Source organism: Mus musculus, chromosome 11 (assembly GCF_000001635.26).
Source record: "Mus musculus strain C57BL/6J chromosome 11, GRCm38.p6 C57BL/6J".
In the NCBI taxonomy this organism is placed as follows: Eukaryota; Metazoa; Chordata; class Mammalia; order Rodentia; family Muridae; genus Mus; species Mus musculus.
Window position 1 is genome coordinate 41971589 of NC_000077.6, and position 18996 is coordinate 41990584.

Below are 18996 nucleotides of genomic sequence, written 5' to 3' on the forward strand. Positions count from 1 at the left end.
GATAGAAGGCAAAGAGTCTTAAGAATCCTTTTCTATCCCTCCTTCTTCCCTTCCTGAAAGCATAGGGTTGATTTTGTTCTTATTTTCAACAAGTACTTCTTCCCCACCCCCTCAAGAAGTACCTTAAGGTGTAGAGAACTCGACCATCATTCCAAATTCTCAGCATCCTGTTGGGAGTGGTGATCCAGTGAGCATCAGCCTTTTTGGAGTTCCTGAAGAAAGTGTCTGGAATCCAGATTTTCCCCACCATATTGCTATTCAACCGGAGAACTTTAATGGTACTGTTAAATTTCAAACGTCTGTCATACCAGGTTTGGGCAAAAAAAATATCAATTGTATATTCCTGTTTTAAAAAGAACAGAAGATTTAAAATGTTTATTTATTTATTTTTTTTAATCTTGTGCTTACTGCCAGTATGAGACATCATGGGATAGTGCATCAGCAGACAATAGCTTTGCTGGTGAGGTCGCTACCTCAACTGTCTTTTACTCTAGTTTCAGACATTTATGATTTCTGGCCAAATCTCCAAACCCTGGTAACTACCTTCCTTCATACACATACAAAACAAGAAGGCAGACCATTATTTGCTAGGGAGAAGTAGAGGTGGGCGCTTCCTTATCCACTGTAGGATATTTAGCATGACCTCTGCCTCTATGTCCCAAGTACCAATGTTACCTAAAAGAATAATTGTTCCAGGTTCACTACTGTAGAGAAAATCGAAGCCCTACGCATCCAATATACTTAAATAGAGTTGTAGGTTCAGCTGCCTTACAATAAAAGAAAGGCTCTAAAGATGCCCAATGGTTACCCCTGTGAAAATGTATAAAATGCTTTGCCCCTGACAAATAGCAAATTCAAAAGACAACATACTAGAAGTTATGACTGTTTATTCCATTTCTCTAGATACAATTAACATAATTAAATTGCTCACTTTGCTTAGCTATGCAATACTTTTATTTATGAGTGGATTAGAATAAAGTTATTTTATTAAGACATTGGTAGTGATTCTTACGCTGAATTAATCTCTCTCATGAAGCATATTCTTAAATGTAATAATGACAGGTGAACATAACAATTCACTATAAGAGCCTATCAAATATAAGGTGGGTGACTTCAGACAAAGACAGGCAAGTACTGTGTGACATTTAGACCTGCAGGGCTAGAATTAGAAAACAGTGGGTCTGGTGAGGCTGCCACATTCATAGGCAATCCCGAGGAAATCCTTCTTTATTAGTTGTGCTTTGTTACCCCTCTTTTTACAAAAGAAAAACTAACCCTAATACAAGGGTCCACCTTCAAGGTCCCGGATACTTGTCTTAGCATTTTGACTTTGTCATCAGTATGAGAGTTTTTAATGAAAAACAAAATCTTGCTGACATTTTGTGTGGTTTTTGTTGTTGCTTTTGTTTATTTGTTGGTTTTAGTTTTTGTGATTCTTCAGCACTTCAGAAATCCTTCCTTTGGGTCAGTTTCTGACTGTGTGTTTTTCACTTGTCCACTCATTTAATAAACCACTGTACATCTATAATCCAAAGAACTGGCTCTTATAACAATGAATGACATCTTAAATTATGCAGCAGCATCATGGTTCCAAACAACCATTCCTGTACTTTTCACTGCTTTATATACTGACTTCAGTCAGATTGATCTAAAACAGGAAAAGCAGAACAAATGAAAACGACTTAGAATTCTTAGAATATGGAAAACTCAAAAGGGCCTCCTTATTTATCTGGTATCCCATACTCCATTGTAGGTCGCAAAGCATGAGGCACCTAGGGCAGGCGTGGTTTATCACTACTACATGCAACATCAGGATGCACGGATATTGCTGCATGAACACTGTTCTGCAATCCTTTCACCTGTACCACATGCTCCTGGGTCTCACTGTGACAGACTACAGGCCACTGCTTATACCCTGCACTTTGCACACAGGTTATTTCTCAGTTCAAAATCCTTTTTTAAAATTACATTAATTAATTATTTTATTTATTCATATCCATAATCCTCATCCCATTTCCCCTTACAGAGTTCTTTTCTCTATTCCCTTTCCCCTTTGTCTCTAAGAGGGTAGTCAGCAGAGAGGTCCAGAGGACCAGGAGAATGAATGGAAAGATGCAGCTGCCAGGGCTGGGATTGAGGAGAAACAAAGTCCCAGAGACCTGGGATATGAGAGGATCCCAGGACTCAGGGTGGGTGATCTTAGCTAAAATGTCCAACAGTGGGATGTAAAACCTGAAGAGACCACCTCCAGTATTCAGACAGAAACCCACTGGAGGGATGGGGACACCATCCCACCTACAAAATTTTTAACCCAAAATTGCTTCTGTCTGAAATTTTTACGTATTGGGTAAACAACAAATTTCATGAACTATTTTTCAACTAATTAATGCTGAGCTAAAAAAATAAAATGATGCAATAAATCTAGACATATTTTAGCTCCAAAAAATGACAGTAAAAACCACGTTTCACAAAACTAAGGGAAGTTCCCAAAGAGCCTCATTCTGACCAGAAGCTAAGCTCTACATTTGAACACACTTCCAACACAGACAATGCTAAATTATTACATAAGACTATCTTTAAATATTTACAGTTTGGTCCAAATACTCAGGTTGTAACATCTGAGATTACTTTAATGATTATGTAAGTAATGAGAGTAACTGTAAGTTTATGTCATCCTCTCTGTGTTTCTGAACATAACAATACAGCATAAAATACATTTATTCTATCATGGTAAATACTAGGTTTAATTCATAACATCACTATAATTTATTGTGTTGTTATATATGTTACGGTATAAGGCATGGCATTGAAATAATAACTTTCTGCTATACCAATATAGCTGAATTTATGTTTTTACTATAATTTACCATATTATTTATAATAAAATATATTATATATTTATTTCATTATAGTATATTAGATGTTCAATCTAGTTTTTCAATTCAGATTTGGGTTGAAAATATAAATATACAGTATGTGCTCTGAGAAATATTTCTAATTTGAACCAAACTATTATTTCTAAACCATCAAGCTTCTAAAAAGAAGACATATTTCATATGTATTTTTGGATCAACATTATATCACAATTATACACATTAATTTCATATCAAACTATATTTGATTCTAAACAGTATCATATAATGTAATATTGTCTTTTCTTTTCAAAATCTTCATTCCCTTCAAAAAATATAGTGCTTATTTCTAAGCTAAATATAGACAATTAAATTCTGTAACTCACCATATTGATAGCATTCACTGGACCAATGCTGTTCACATACATATCTGTATGAATTAATGTTGGTTTCACTGCAAGGAAAATTACAGGGATGTGTGTTTGTTTTTTCCAGGAACAAAATTGTATTCATTTTGTCTGCTTTTTTTAGCCTGACTCACTAGAAGTGATTTATTCACAACTAATTTAGTACTAGTCAATACTTCACATTTTCATAATAATTTTTGTTTTCAAAGAAATATCTTCTTTTAATCAAGTTGTTTAAAAAAAAACAAGTGTAGTAGAAATCAAGAGATGTTTCTTTCTGTTTGCTTTTCTGCAATGTTCTCTCAGTTCTCCTGGTTTTCCTCACTTTCTCCTCCCAATCCCCAACCCCCCCCCGCCCCCCCCCCAGGCTCCGGAAGCTGTTTGTGATTCCTGACCACTCTTGATTGATGCACATAGGAAAGTGATTAATGAGTGATAGGGAATCAAAGTTCTAGAAGTCCAAAGTAGACCAAAGCAACAGTATTCTTGTTTATGCATTTATTATCACTTCCCCTTCATGCATCTCGAGCCAATAACGAATCAAAATCTTCCCCAATGACCTACTGTATGCTGCAACTGTGTAGAAAGTATAAGAAACTATATGGAAACTGTTTCACACCAATTTGTTATACAGAACTAATATTTTTAAAAAAGAAATATGTGTTATAACATTCAAGATCGAATGAGCATGATCTATTTTAAGTTAACATTTCATGAGCAGAAGATACATGAGTTGGTTCTGGGCTTAAATTCAAGCCCATTTGTCTCATCTTTATTCATTTTCCTTGAAAGTACCATGCCCAAGATCTCTATGGCAGACAGAACTCTTCATCAACACTGACATCCACACCCTTTCCCTCCTGTGAGTGAGGTTACTTCCTTGTCTCTTGACTTTGGGGCTGGCAAACCTTAGACAGACAATATCTATACAAAAGTGAATGTGCCAATTCAAAATCCAACATTAAGCCTTATGATATTCCACTTTCTCTCTCCTTCTTTTCTCTTACTATTCTCCTAACTTGAGTGCCGATTTTGTAGACTGTCAGCCCAGTTTGGCTTAACGTAGGTTAGCCCTTCTGGCAGCGTGGTGCCAAATAATGCATATGGCTAAGGCCACTGAAATTTTCAGATGGTTGTTCTATAAGTGAATGTACCCAACATCTTCTCTGCTATTCTTCACCTTTCTTTCTTTTCCCTCTGGAGCCATTTCATAAGAAGGTGATATTTTTTATAAAATCTTTGATCTAGAAAACTATCTAGAAGCTTTTAAGTTTCACCATTACAATCCCAACCTTGACTGCCTTTTATATGTCATTTCTTCTGTTTCTTGTGTGTGCATGTGTGTGTGTGTGTGTTTGTGTATGTATGTGTGGGTGTATGTTATTGGTTTTTTGTTTTGTTTTGTTTATTTTCAAGAGAGTGTTTCTCAGTATAGCCCTGTCTGTCCTAGAACTCACTCTGTAGACCAGGTTGGTCTCAAACTCAAGAGATTGGCCAGCTCTGGCTCTCTAGTGCTAGAAATAAGATGTGTGGTACCACTGCCCATCTTGCCTTTTCTCTATATTAAAATTGTAGGAATATAAATTAAAATTTTTGGCTCTAGAAAAATACCAACATGTCATTCTAACTGAGCAGCTAGTGCTGGTACATCCCTTTCTACAGCACAGACTCCACAACCTCCTCATACCTCCGATGTCAGGTCGAAGTTTGTTGTCATACCCTTCCAGCAGGTTGTTTAAGATGACAGTGACATCACCCTCTGGAACTTTTGGAGTCAACACCCATGTTTTATTAGAAGCGTAATCTTCATAGTCATCATCTGACTTTTGGCTTGTGAAGCTAAGAAAACAAAATAATGGTCGTCAAACACATAGATGACTCCTGAGTTGGCTTCTACTATAAACAAGCCAGAATAAAGGAGAAATGAGGCAGGACTTTACCAATGTAGAAAAACAGCAAAGGGCTTACCTAATGGTTAATCTAATCAACTAAACTGTGCAGACGGAGATTAAAATATTTCCTCCAGTTTTCCAGGGTGTTCTACCCTCCCCTCTATAAATATCCTCCCATCTATAAATAAGCCATGTGTTATCTTTAATTTTTGCCTTTCCGTATTTGATGTTCATCTCTCCCAACCTGCCCAGCCTCATAAAGGACATTTAAAAAATTGTGAACATAATATTTAAGTTATTATAATGCAGCCTAATAATTCAGCCACAACATTGTAATGTCTCCTTGCTCCTTTGAGAAGTTAACTTATTCCGACCTATTAATGAACATAAGAGAGTGATAATTAGATTCGCTCCCAACTCCCAGTGTTCAGAGCAGCCCCTCCTCCCCCAATTGAGCCACTGAGGAGAGTTCAGGCTTACTGCCTTTTCTGTCCTCAGGCTACATGATGTGTATTTTCTCCACTTTCTTGTACTGATGGCTAGAGCCAACCATTTATCTTTTGTTAAGAAACTGGTACAATGAAGAAAAATGTAGCAGCAGACTTTAATTCACCCGTCGTCGTCACAGCTATCTTAACTAAGCTGGAATCTCACAGAGATGCTGGGTACACTGTAGTCATGTGAATAAAATTCATTGTTTTGACATATCAAATAGTCACAGGACTATATGCTTTCTGCATTATATGCTGATATGTGTTGAGAAGTTCTTTATAGTCAGTATAGAAGTGTGGAATGTATTTGGAAGATGAATCGAGTCTCCTGATTTTTATCTTGCCTATCACATGTTCTAGCCCTTCCTTTTCCATAGGCAAAATTTTGTTGTTATTTTCAAGGTCAAGGAAAATGTAAGTTCTTGTCAACCTTTTCCTTTCACTACTATCAGCACTCCAGAAATCTGTACTTTAGGATGAAATTGGAGGATTGTGGAAAGTTAACATATAAAGATTCACACCCCAGTCTTAGATTTAGTTTTAATCTTCTAATTATGGTATAGAATTGGTAGTTTTAGACAGTAGATTGCAACTTTGAAAAGATCACATTTTTAAAAATTTTTATTATATTTATTTATTTGAAATTCTTTAATTGGGGGTAGGAAAGTGTGTCATGGCACAAGTGTGGAGGTGAGTACTTGAGGAAAGGTCAGCAAACAACCTGGGATAGTCTGTTCTAGCATGTGGTTGCTGGGGAACCAAGCTAGAGTCCTGGGGCTAGGTGGCAGACACCTATCACTGAATGTTGCATAGTGCAATATTGATCTGCCAGGCAAGATAGGTCTAATGGTGCAACTAATGCACCTGTGTTGTTGGTTACTATTGTGTGGCAACTCCATGCCTTCTGATTGATTTGCAGTCTTTTCCTCCAGAAGGGAAGTCAAGCCTGGTACCATTATTCTGTTCTACTCCTGGTGAAGTCATAGACCCTAGAGCGGAACCTGATGCTGTTATTTTTATAAACTGTCAGACTGTTTCATAAAGATTATGTTTACACCTACAAGACCTAGGCTGCTCCCAACTTTGTCCAGAGAAGCTTTTCTTCCCAGTACACATTGTTAGTGCCAAAATTCACAACTGTTCAACAATTTAGGAGTGTTTTGCTGTGAGCACAACATACCTGTTAACAACCTTCCCCACCCTAATGCACCCGAACTTGCTAAGGCTCAGGGCATATCACAGAAGAGGAGATTAAAAGAATGTCAAGACTGGAGGACATGAAGGTGTGCTGTGGAATGTGTTCTTCAGGAAACGGCATGGTTATGACTATCCTGAATCCACAGAGTCTCTGGGTACCTATAGAGAAACCAGCCAGCCAAAATAGAGTGTGGAGCACCCCATGAAGCTCTGAGGTACTGAGGTGCTTATGTCCATTGATAATTGCTGGGGAAGAATGGATTGTTGTTTGGTGAGGTGGCCACTAGTATGCTGTCTACTCTCCAGTGGACAGTCTCATATTCATGAGCATATGGGAAAACTAATTAGACTTAGTAGAGAATTTCATTTAGAAAAAAGAAGAGAAAATGAAGTGGGGAGGAGAATGGATGTGTTGGTGGAGGCTCCAGCGTGAGTAAAAAGTGAAAAGATGTGTGAATATGATCATATATTATTGTATACATATATAACATTCTCAACTAATAATGCTTTTGGAAGCATGAAAGAGATATAAATATGATATATTCCCATATGAAGTTATAAAACAAAACATAAAAATAATAAAGTACATGGAAAAAGCTGATTAAAATTTATTATATATAAAGGTTGTGGGTGTCTTTTATCTGGGAGCTAAATGGTCACAGAGGGGAAGAAATCCTGATTGAAATAAAGTATTTTTACAATAACATACCAAAGATTCCATTTTACATTTTGTACTTTAATGAGGATAGGATCTTCAGGCAAGCCTTCATTCTAGAGTATCTATACTGAATCAGATACGCTGGCAGTATTTCAACCAGCTCTCCAAAGAAAGACCTCACTGCAGCCTTGACCAGCTCTTTGATAGGAAATTGCCTCTGGGTTTCAAAGCCTCATTTCACCAAAGCACTGCTAAGCACTGCCTAATGGAGTTCTAATCCTATGACCCAGATCTTACTAGTGTGAAAGGGGAAGGCTTTTTAGCAGGGAAAAAAATTTAAGTTATTTAGTTTATGAAGAAAGAATATGTTTGGTTCATCAAATGTAATCATGATAGTATTTTATTACCATAACTACTCACGCAAAAGTGTAAGTGCCTTTTAAATCCCCACCCTCTCTCTTTCCATTTCAGATATATGGATGGATCCTCTTTTCTGTAATATAAGATGATGCTTATCTTGTGATTTTATATGCCTTGTACTTTTAGAAACTTTTCATAGTAACAAATGAGTGCTTTTAGTACAGTGGTACCATATTAATATTACTTTTATTGTCTATCATCTAGGATCAAAAAAAATCATTTAATATAAACATAAATACACGTAATTATAAGAAAGGATGTTACACTGAGTGTAACTAATAATTTTCCCACTATTATCACTTTCCTATCAATTGCTAAAACAAAACCTAATTGGTTATTTAGAATAAATGTATCAGTGGCAGTGTTATTTCCATACTTCAAAATGCCCAAATAAACATGAAGAGTTAAAATACAACAGGGAAATTAAGAACATATATTTAGAAGTCAGAAATATCTGGTCTGCCCTTTATATTAATTTTCAATTTGTCACCTGAGATTGTCTACTCAAACTTGGCAAATCAAAGTTTTTAAACTTTGAGCATGAGACATTATCAATGCTCATATTACAGTGTATAGGAATAAGATGGTTATTTAGTATTCAGGCCCATCACAAGTATTAAAATAAGGTGAGCAGTGCTGGGTCAGCATAACAGCTCGGAACCTGTAACTAAAGCCTGAGTCCGTAAATGCTGCTTGAAGTCATTTACCTAAGATTACTTCAGAAGACCTAAAAACAGATGTTTTCCAGGAAGAAAAATAATGAGCCCCTATATTATAAGTAAATGAGATTTAGCGTCTCTGCAGCTCTGCCAGCTGAGATCTAAATGAAAGGGGATGATGCATGATCTGGGATCATTTCCAGATTTGTCTGAAAAAAATAAAGCAACCGATTTCCCTCATCACGGTAGACTGTTTCTTCTGGACTTTGGAGGTGGGGCTTCTGTATTTACAGATGGGCTATGATAATGTCTGACCAATAACTGAGGCGCCTTGGGAAATTGAGAGCATGTATGGACACTAAGAGACTCAGAATGATTTAAGAAAATTCATTTAACTGTTGTGTGGTTTGAAAGCAAACATAAACTTACTTGAAAATCTAAGTTCAGGGTCCAATTAGAGTCCCCTGGGAATTATTTAGAGTTTGTACTCTTTGTGGTGTCTTTTAATTAAGAAAAAAATCCTAATAAAAGGATAAGAAATGCAATCAAAGTTATTCTTAAATTAATTATCCTAATTTAAAAAAATCCACCTGAATGGTGTGGAACATGTCCATAAACCTTTGGTCTTCTCATTTGTGAAATGCTACAGTGGTTGCTGTAATGTTCTTTAAGCAAGAGTTGTAGCATAAACAGCCTCAGTGGATCTTCTAGAAATGCTGAACTCTAAGATCCATCTATCATATTAAGTGAGGTTCTTCATAAAATTCCATAATCATTGGAACGTAATAGATTTCTGTTCCCAATTTGCCTCACTCATTTGAATCTGTGTCTCCATGTTGTAAATCACAGGATTCATTTTTATTTCTGTTCTTGCAAATTTACACATAGTTTGAACTAAGCCATAATTATAAACATTATCTCATTTTAAAACTAATAATGTGTTATTTATGAAAGGGTGGGACTTGTAAAAAAGAAAGTACAGTTACAATTACATAAAAGTCGGTCATCAATGGGAGGAGAGGCTCTTGGTCCTGTGAAGGTTCGATGCTCCAGTATAGGGGAATGCCAGGGCCAGGAAGCAGGAGTGGGTGGGTTGGGGAGCAGAGGCGGGGGGATGGGATAGGGGATTTTTGGAGGGGAAACTAGGAAAGGGGATAACATTTGAAATGTAAATAATGAAAATATCTAATAAAAAAGTAAGTCAAAAAATAAAAAAATAAATAAAATAAAACAATCACATAAAAGATTCTAAATATTTGATTTTGGTATATATTTGGAATGTTTGCTGTCAACAAATAGTTATTATAAGGAGTTTTATATATTTATCTATGCCATATTCTAATAGATTTATTACAGCTCTAGGTTAAATAAATACGCAGCATAAAAGAGCAAACAGTTTTTTTGTTTGTTTTGTTTTGTTTTGTTTCGTTTTGAGACAGGGTTTCTCTGTGTAGCCTTGGCTGTCCAGGAGCTCACTCTGCAGACCAGGCTGGCCTTGAATGCAGAAATCCTCCTGCCTCTGCCTCCCAAGTACTGGGATTAAAAGCATGCGCCACCATGCCCAGCAAGAGCAGACAGTTAAGACAAGAATTAAACTCCATTTGTTGCTTAAATGAGCTGATATTTAAATCCATTCATATTCTCTGCCTCATAAATGTACTCTATATTTTTATTTCTCTCATATAGGCAATGTATTCAAATAACATAATAAAGGGAATCTCATTTATTTTTATGCTTAAATACTTTAAGCCCACATGCTAGAGTAGTTTAGAAGTCAGTGCACTAGTGCTATGTTGGTACTGGTTTCAGATTTATTTTATAGACACAATGATTTATATGCACAATGTTTTGCATATCATTATATATCTCACAGGCAGGTCATATATTTCAGAAAAGTGACAACTTTGAATAATTTATACTAAAAAGTTTTGTACAGTGGGGATTTGTTCTTTTAATTTTATCTTTCAAGACAGAGGATGACCTCAGTCATATACTACCACCGCTGGGTTTGCAAAGCCTCTGGGAATTTGAATGGGGATATTTAAGTGATCCACTGTTAAACTGTTATCCACTGATAACTGTTAGCTTATGTATAAACAGGGTGTGTTGATGGTTGCATACTTGGTTTTTATCATAGAAATAACAATAGCAAATATAGATACTATTAAATATTCACAGTGTTATAGAAAAAAAAAAACTTCAAAAAACCTCAATGTGTCTCTCCTTCATGTTCTAAGCATGGTTTCTCCTGTAACTGCTATCTTCACAAATCATTATACACATTCATCATTATCAGTAGGCACTTTGATTTACCAAAGCATAATATATATTTCTAGGTGCTGCAAGGCTTTGAGAAATAATTAGGATAAGAGAATTCTCTATTGCAGTGGTTCTCAAACTTCCTAATGCTATGACCCTTCAATGCAGTTCCTCATCATGCCGTGACCCCCAATCATAAAATTATTTTTCTTGTTGCTTTATCACTGTAATTTTGCTATGTTATCAATTGTAATATAAATACTTGTGTTTTCCAAATGTCTTACGTGACCCTATGAAAAGGTCATTCAATCTCCTCAAAGGTCGCAACCCAGCAATGAGAACTGCTGCTCTATGTGTAGTCATCAAGAAGACAACAAAAAGATAAATGATAGTCCCAGCTCATTTTCACTTAGGAGGATAAATTAGGCTATAACTGAATCCAGTGAACAATATGGAACCCTCAGCACAAAGTTAATAAAGTTCAAATTTTGTAAACTTGACATTGTAGACAACAATGACTGGATGTGCCCTTGCTGGGGAATAACAGTAAAGCTTGCAATTTCAGTTAATGGATGTGATCAGCTGCTGCATTTCAACTTGTGTTGTGTTTGGAAAGCAGCATTCTCATATAAAACCAGACAATTGAATGAGCTAGAGGATATATCTGAAGAGGGAGGATTTTGTAGACGATTCACAACCTCTTGGACTAGAGGCAGTGAGATCATATGAGAGTGCAGAAGAATCAGGACATAGCGCTGGGATCTTTGATCAATACTATTTTCTAGACTAACTGGAGCTCTTGGAAGATATCTTGGCTTTCACGAATAGAGGACTCAAAACAGCAGCATTTCCATTTGTAGAGCCTTCAATAGTCTATGCATTTGTCTGTTTCCTGGGTGAATATCTAGCTGGCCTTCATAGTTATTGCTAAGAATTGACCAATGAATGGATTTTAAAAAAGCATACATGCATGTAGATTATTCTGAGAGCATATTACCCAGCTTAGAATGATGTTCTTAGGTCATATACAGCTCAGTTTTGTGAATTAGGTTTGTATTTGTCAATAAGTATGTCTATTTGTCTCAATCAATTATCACACATACAGTCCAGCACATAAAATAAAAAATATTTATTAACAATCTATCACAAATAAATTTCACTAGCTGAAATGAATCTTAAAGACAAGTGTCAGAACCTCCACATTAATTTGGAAAACAGGAAAACAAATAATTATAATGGCAGAGGCAGGATGGACTTCCATGAGCATTAAAGCAGTTTTAAATTGTGAATTAAAAACACAGGTTCAGGCTTAACATGGTTGTTTATGTCTATTTTCTCAGCACATGAGAATCCATGCAGGAAGACTGCCATGAATATGAAGCAGTCCCAGAATGTGTAAGAATTCTGGGTTATACACGGGTTACATAATGAAAACTTGTCTCAAAAAAATATAAATGAAACACCACCACAAACTAGACTCTTTATCTTTGTCTCTTCCAATTTTCCTGCATGCTATCAAACAAAAATTTGCTTTGATCATGTGGTCACAAGGTGTGGACAGCTCTTTCTTTTTCTGCTCCCCTGTTTTAAGTCTTCGAAGGAATGAACATTTACAAAAGTTTGCTTTAAAAGAGAGGATGCTTACTTTCTAAATACCCATGGAAAGTCTCCCTGTATGTTTCATGGAGGATGATGCACAGAAAGCCAATAACTCCAGCTGGATGCTGAACTATGCCTAGGTTTTTAGCTTAATTGTTTGCCCTCCATTAAATTCCAAATTGGAATTAGCATCCCACAACATATCTGCTTCACAAAAAGCAGATGACTATTGGAATATAGGAGAAGGTGATAGACTCAAGTATGAACACAACCTCTATACTCACAAAGAACAATGAATCTCCACAGTTATAGAACAGTTATATGGTGTTTTAGGATTGCTACCATCATTCATTTGCTCTGAGACAGCCCTCTTGTCATGGTTTGTTTTTATTTTGCTTAAACTCCCCCCACCAAAATATGCAATGACACAGAGTATTTATATTTAATACACCTGTATGAGGAAAACGGTTTGCTATTATCTGTCTGTCATGTGCATCTGTACATCCTATAATACAGCCATTCCATCTGAAGTTTCATTCCAGAAAAATAGAGATACTCATTCTTAAATTCATGCATAAAGACATCTGTAGACCCATGCTTGTATTGATCCGTAGACAGAAATGAACATAACCCAAATTGATAGTAGAATTATTTCAGAAAATGTGCTATGTACATGTAATGAATTGGTGTCAATGTCATGTAATGAAAACCTCGATGTCAATAAAGTTAACTAGGTGTGGGTACTTGCAACAAAATAAACTCAAAAAATAGAAATCTAAACAAAATATGATGCACATACAAACATATACATACAAATTTGATGTAAAGTTTAATGCAGGATAAGGTATGTGCAATGTTAACATGTAGACAGCAGTTCATTAGAGGCAAGGAAGAGAAGAAAGAGTAGCAAATAGCTGAAGGTATTTCCTGGACTTTGAACAATATTTTCTTTCCAGAGTTGCTTGTTAAAACACAAATTTTTTGCTTCATTGTGCAATATTCAATTTCTATTTTCACCTTGTGCACTTATTTACATTTCATTTCACAACAAAATCAGTTTAAAATAAACTAATTAACCACAAAAGTTAGACACAGGACAGTTAGACTCACATTAGCTATTTCTGACCTCAACAGCATTTTTCCAAAATCACCCAAGTGCCTGGCATTTGCTAACATGTCCATATAACATCATTTAAAAATATTGAATGCATCAATAATAGCATATGTTATTTGTAAAATTAGTTAAAAATCCATAAGTTAGTTTTCTCTTAATGTCCTTTAGACATAGTATCAAAAGACATTAAGCAGATATATAAAAAGTTTCAGTGTTTTTAATATTCTTTTAGCATATATAATCATATTTGATAAATAGTTGTCTGTAATTGGCATTCAACTATTGTTTTAAGTTTGCTAATCTACTTTGTAAAGAGAGCAATAACAAAATCAACTTTTCTGATAGATAAAAAATCATGTAATAAAACAAAGTAACATTATTCTGGTTCTATTGTAATTACTTCATAGCTAACTGTCTTCTATTATGAAAAGTGACCTAATATTTATTTTTCAATATTTTAAATGAATGTCTCGAGGCTAGAAAATTACACTGAACTACTAGCACTTGGAATTTTTTAAAAAGTCCAGTAAATAATGGGGTAGAGATATGTTTCCCTGGTTATGAGAAAATAGTACTCTTCCAGATGGTCTGACTCAGATCCCAGCACCCACATTGGTTAGCTCACAACAGCCTGTAACTCCCAACTCCAGGAATACCTATACCTCTGGCATCTATGTCACCTGTATTCACACTAAAATGCACACACATACTCCTACACTTATGTATTCACACACACACACATGCACTACATGTGCTGTAATTAAAATGAAATAAATCAAAAGTATAAAATTCATATGCAATATGTAAATTGCCACATGTCAGTTAAGGTTGTGAAATCATGAGAGTGGCTGAATTTCAAAAGTGATGATTTACAGATTTAGATTTTTTCAACCTTCAGTTAATCAGCTTAAATTTGGTACTCATGCAAGACACAGCTGCAGGTAGACAAAGAAAGTGGTAGGTGTGGTGCTGGTATCAAACACCTCTATTTTTATTTGTGGAGACAAACACTTGAAGTAGAAGAGAAAGACAACACTTAACATGACTACAATCTGGCATTCGTTTTGAGTATGACTAATCTGTCTCCCAGTGCAACTAACTTGACACTAAGGTTAAATCCACTGAAGTGCCTCTCTCCACTTTAAAGCTCGCTGTTTTTGTGGAAAAGATGAGTATTTTCTTCTAGAACAAACACTATTTTAAGCGATGGATAATAGTTTTGTTTTGGGTTTTTTTTTTTTCTATCAGAATTAAAAAGAAAGAGCTACAGAGATGGCTCAGCAGTTAAGAGCATTGGCTGCTCTTCCAGAGGTCCTGAGTTCAATTCCCAGCAAGCACGTGGTAGCTCACAACCACCTGTATCAGCATCTGGAGTCTGAGGGCAGCTACAGTGTATTCATATACATAACATAAATAAATACATAAATCCAAAAGGGGAAAGAAAAATAAAATAGAAATAAATTCCTGCACATACACAAATTTTATGTGTTTATAATAAAACCATAGATGCACAGAAAAATCTATGCACCTTCCCAAACAGTCTGTATGTCAAGGGCAAAACTGCTCCAGGTCTAGTGAAGTCTGAAGGTCATTGCAAACAGATGTAAGAAAGAGAAGGCTGGCATGTTTTTTTTTTTTCCATATAATATCTGCACATATCCAGATAGGTAGTTAAACGCACCACATTCAAACAAAATTTTATTGATGTCCCCCATCTAAAATCTCTGTAGTGTTGTCCTACTATGCTTGAACTGTGCACTTACCTAACAAATACTAGCTCAAGGTCCTGTACTCTTATTTGCTTTATATTTCACAAGTTAAGATGAATTTCAAAGAGACATATTTACCTTTAGATTTTATCTTGGTTTCTAGGGTTACAACAATGAATATTTTATTATTGAAATAGTACAGTGGTTTTGTAACTTTGTTAGACACTTTAAGTATTTATTTTTGGCGTTTAGATAGGGTGTTACATTTCCTCTTACTTCTGTATGCAGGTTAATTTCAGCAATGTTGACACAGACCCTTACTCTCAGCAAAAACAAGAAAGAATTTGTACTAGGTAAATATGAATGATATTGTCCCACAAACACCAGTTCCCCAATTAGCCTGTTCTAATATGGAGATGACTCTGGGGTGAAATTTAAACATGTTTTTAAGCCACCATGTTGATTTCATTAGAAAATTTTTAAAAATTATATTATGAACAGATGGATTTTATAATTCATACACTAAATAACTGATAACGTTCACCTTGTCATAAGGTTAGAACCATTTAGTCATTCAAAATTAATATTATTGTGTAGTTAAAAAACAAAAGAACATCATAAATGGGGGCATTTGAACATACTTTGGTGAGAATGTTAGAAGAAAAAGTAGTAGCAGCCGGGCGGTGGTGGCGCAGGCCTTTAATCCCAGCACTTGGGAGGCAGAGGCCGCCGGATTTCTGAGTTCGAGGCCACCCTGGTCTACAGAGTTCCAGGACAGCCAGGGCTACACAAAGAAACCCTGTCTCGAAAAACCAAAGAGAGGGAGAGAGGGAGAGAGAGAGAGAGAGAGAGAGAGAGAGAGAGAGAGAGAGAGAGAGAGAGAGAGAGAGAGAGAGACTGTTGTCAGCTTCAGGTTGTATTGGATGATATCCTTAGCTTTGGGGGTCATAGATGCTAGTGGGCTGCTGAGTCAAAACACTCCAAACTTTTTTAAATTGCCAGTCAAGAGGCAGTGGACAACTGCTGACAACTAAAAGAACTGAAGGTGCCTATGGAAAAATTGAATCTGTATTTTAAAATATTATATCTTGCCCAAATATTAAAGTTTTAATATGTCAATCTTCAATATAGATCAATTTTACTTCTGCTAAATTCAGTCCACACTAACTAACTTTATAGGTGATAAGTTAAAAGATATCTACTATTCCTCTCCATGACAATTCCTTAGAATGCTTAAATCAACCAACTAATACAAAATTTAATTATTATATGAGGAATTCCTTACCATTTTTCTATGCTATAATTTTGGCACCATGAAACTAAATTTGTATGAACAAACCAGTAAGTATACAGAGAGATACTTTTATAACTACTATAAATATTTGTGTTTGAAATAACTGGACTAAAACAACAGTTAACATGTGATTTTCGACCTTGTTTGGATAAAAGACATACTAAGATTTCTGAGACAGCAAGACTCCAACAGTTAATCAATTAATTGTCAAGCGATTGGAAATTGGTATGTGAACTACCGAATTCATCATTCTTCAAAGGATATGTACATATCTTCCTTCAGAATGAGACTGATATCCTGAAATATTCTCACCAACCCAAAGCCCTTACTTGAGCTACAGTTTAAATTTATACTATAGTTGTAAGTCTGGGCACTAAGAAATAGTTTCTGGCTTCACAAATTCTTTTTTTTTTTTTTTTTTTTTTACTTTTCTACCTTTGGATATAGTGGTTCAAACATCTGGATTTAGTTTAGTGCTCAAATTATGCCAAAATCCTATTCCCTGAGGTCCTTGTATTTGTTTTTACCTCAAACAATTCTAATTATAGGTATGATGTTTACTTAATCCCATAATAATTTCAAATTTTTAATTAAAATAATCACTATGACTTCTTATTCATTGTTCAGAATTATTTTTCCTGCTCATCCTATGAAAAGTAAATTCCCATAATTTAATTTTTATTCATGTCACCAACCTATTATTTGATTTGTTTTTAATACCCATTGTTATGTTAAACTGTCATCACTGTGTGTGTGTTTTCTTTTTTCTTTTACTGTTGTTCATTGTTTATCTCTTTCCTGTCTACTTTCTCACTGCAAGGCTGGTGTGTGTGTGTGTGTGTCTGTGTGTGTGTGTGTGTGTGTGTGTGTGTGTGTGTGTGTGTGTGTGGTGTCACCATCTGCCTTTGGCTGTATGTCTGTGTGTGTTTCCATGTTATGTTGAGGAAAACATAGGACCAAGAAAGTACTAGGAGTTCAGTGAATATTTACTAAGACAGAGAAACCAGCACATGGATTGATGGAATGGATTTATGTTCTTGAACTTCCACTTTCATTTCACAATCAGTACTTAGGAGCTCAGGAGAGACACATATTCGGCCATGTCAGCCAGGGGAACATGAATGGAATTTTGTAGATGTAGTTGTATAAAAATTACTGAGGATAAAATATATCTTAGTTATACAACTTCCTGGACTCAGGAAAAATAAGTGAAACAGGTCAATACACAGGTATACCATTGGCTATGAGTAAAATTATAAATGTAAGCTTGTAGTATCATCATATGTAATATACCACTCTATTTTAAAGACATGTTTTTATTCTACAATATTAGTACCATGAGAACAAGTGCTTACCTTATTTAGCTCTGTTCTTTAGCACCTGTCATAGTACTAGGAATAAAGCGTATATAACATATGAAAGTTAATAGAAAAGCAAGATGTCATATTTTAATTCCTCTAAATAGGCTGGAATCCTTTATTTTCAACAAACTTCTACCTAAAATGCACTTGAAACTTTTTTATGTACTTCATTGAGACTTAATTAAATATCTGCTAAAATTTGGGGAAATTATTCAAAATCAGAATTAATTAGATGAGGTACTCTCTCATTCTTTGTGTGTCTGAAAGGATGGATGTCTTTGATGCTTGTTCATCAGAGAGATTGTGCTGCAGGTGGGAACAACAATGAGTCTTTGTAAGAACTTCTTTCTTGAATCTGTGAAACTGTAAATGACCTACTTGACAGAGAATCACCTAGAAAACCTTCAAAAACTGCTATGAATATTTCCATGAATATTTGAATGCTTACATATTTGTAATTTTATGGCATTGTGAATTTTATTTGGTATATATTTAATACTATAAATTTTCTCTCTGTGTCTGTATGTGTGTTTGTGTAGTGTGTTGGTACTTTATTAATTTTGTTTTCAAAATAAAAATTAGTTTGGTGAATATTATTCAACTTAATACTTTCATCTTAAAGCATGAAATATAAAAGAAGTGTGTAAACAACTCTAAAATTCTGAAGTAACTCTTTCATGAAAAATTCATGTGGAAGATAGCATGGCTCAGAGAAAGTATAAGGTAGCTAATAAGCTCATATACAGCAAATGTAGAGAAAAATAGAAAATGAGCCGGGTGTTTAAAGGCATCTAATTACATCCAGTGTGGCATACCGGAAGCTCTGTCATACAGTGGAAGTCTCTCACTGGAAGCACACCAGACTAATCTCAGATCTCAGTTCTACAGAAGTGTGAGAGACAAGGTTCCATTCATGTATTTTAGCCACAACCTATGATACTTTTATGTAGCAGTCCCAGCAGACTATGACAACACCTTTCTTTTGACCACTGTCACGTGTCAGAGTTTATCTGGGGAGCCTCCAGCGTAAGTCGTGAGTGATTGAAAGTAGGTTATTTAGTACATTTGGGCATCACACAACTTA

The 18996-nt window shown here is 35.4% G+C and overlaps 1 protein-coding gene across 5 annotated transcripts in view; it reads right to left on the reverse strand.

The window, feature by feature from the left end:
- The window catches only part of Gabrg2 (gamma-aminobutyric acid (GABA) A receptor, subunit gamma 2), a 90668-nt gene that overhangs the window by 61399 nt on the left and 10273 nt on the right, over nucleotides 1–18996 (reverse strand). For all 5 annotated transcript variants that reach the window (NM_001362655.1, NM_001362656.1, NM_177408.7 and 2 more), the window contains 3 exons: nucleotides 4947–5098; nucleotides 3239–3306; nucleotides 123–343 (listed from right to left, as the gene is read on the reverse strand). In NM_001362655.1, the coding sequence (NP_001349584.1) occupies nucleotides 123–343; nucleotides 3239–3306; nucleotides 4947–5098 (441 nt within the window). The remainder of the gene's footprint in view (nucleotides 1–122; nucleotides 344–3238; nucleotides 3307–4946; nucleotides 5099–18996) is intronic.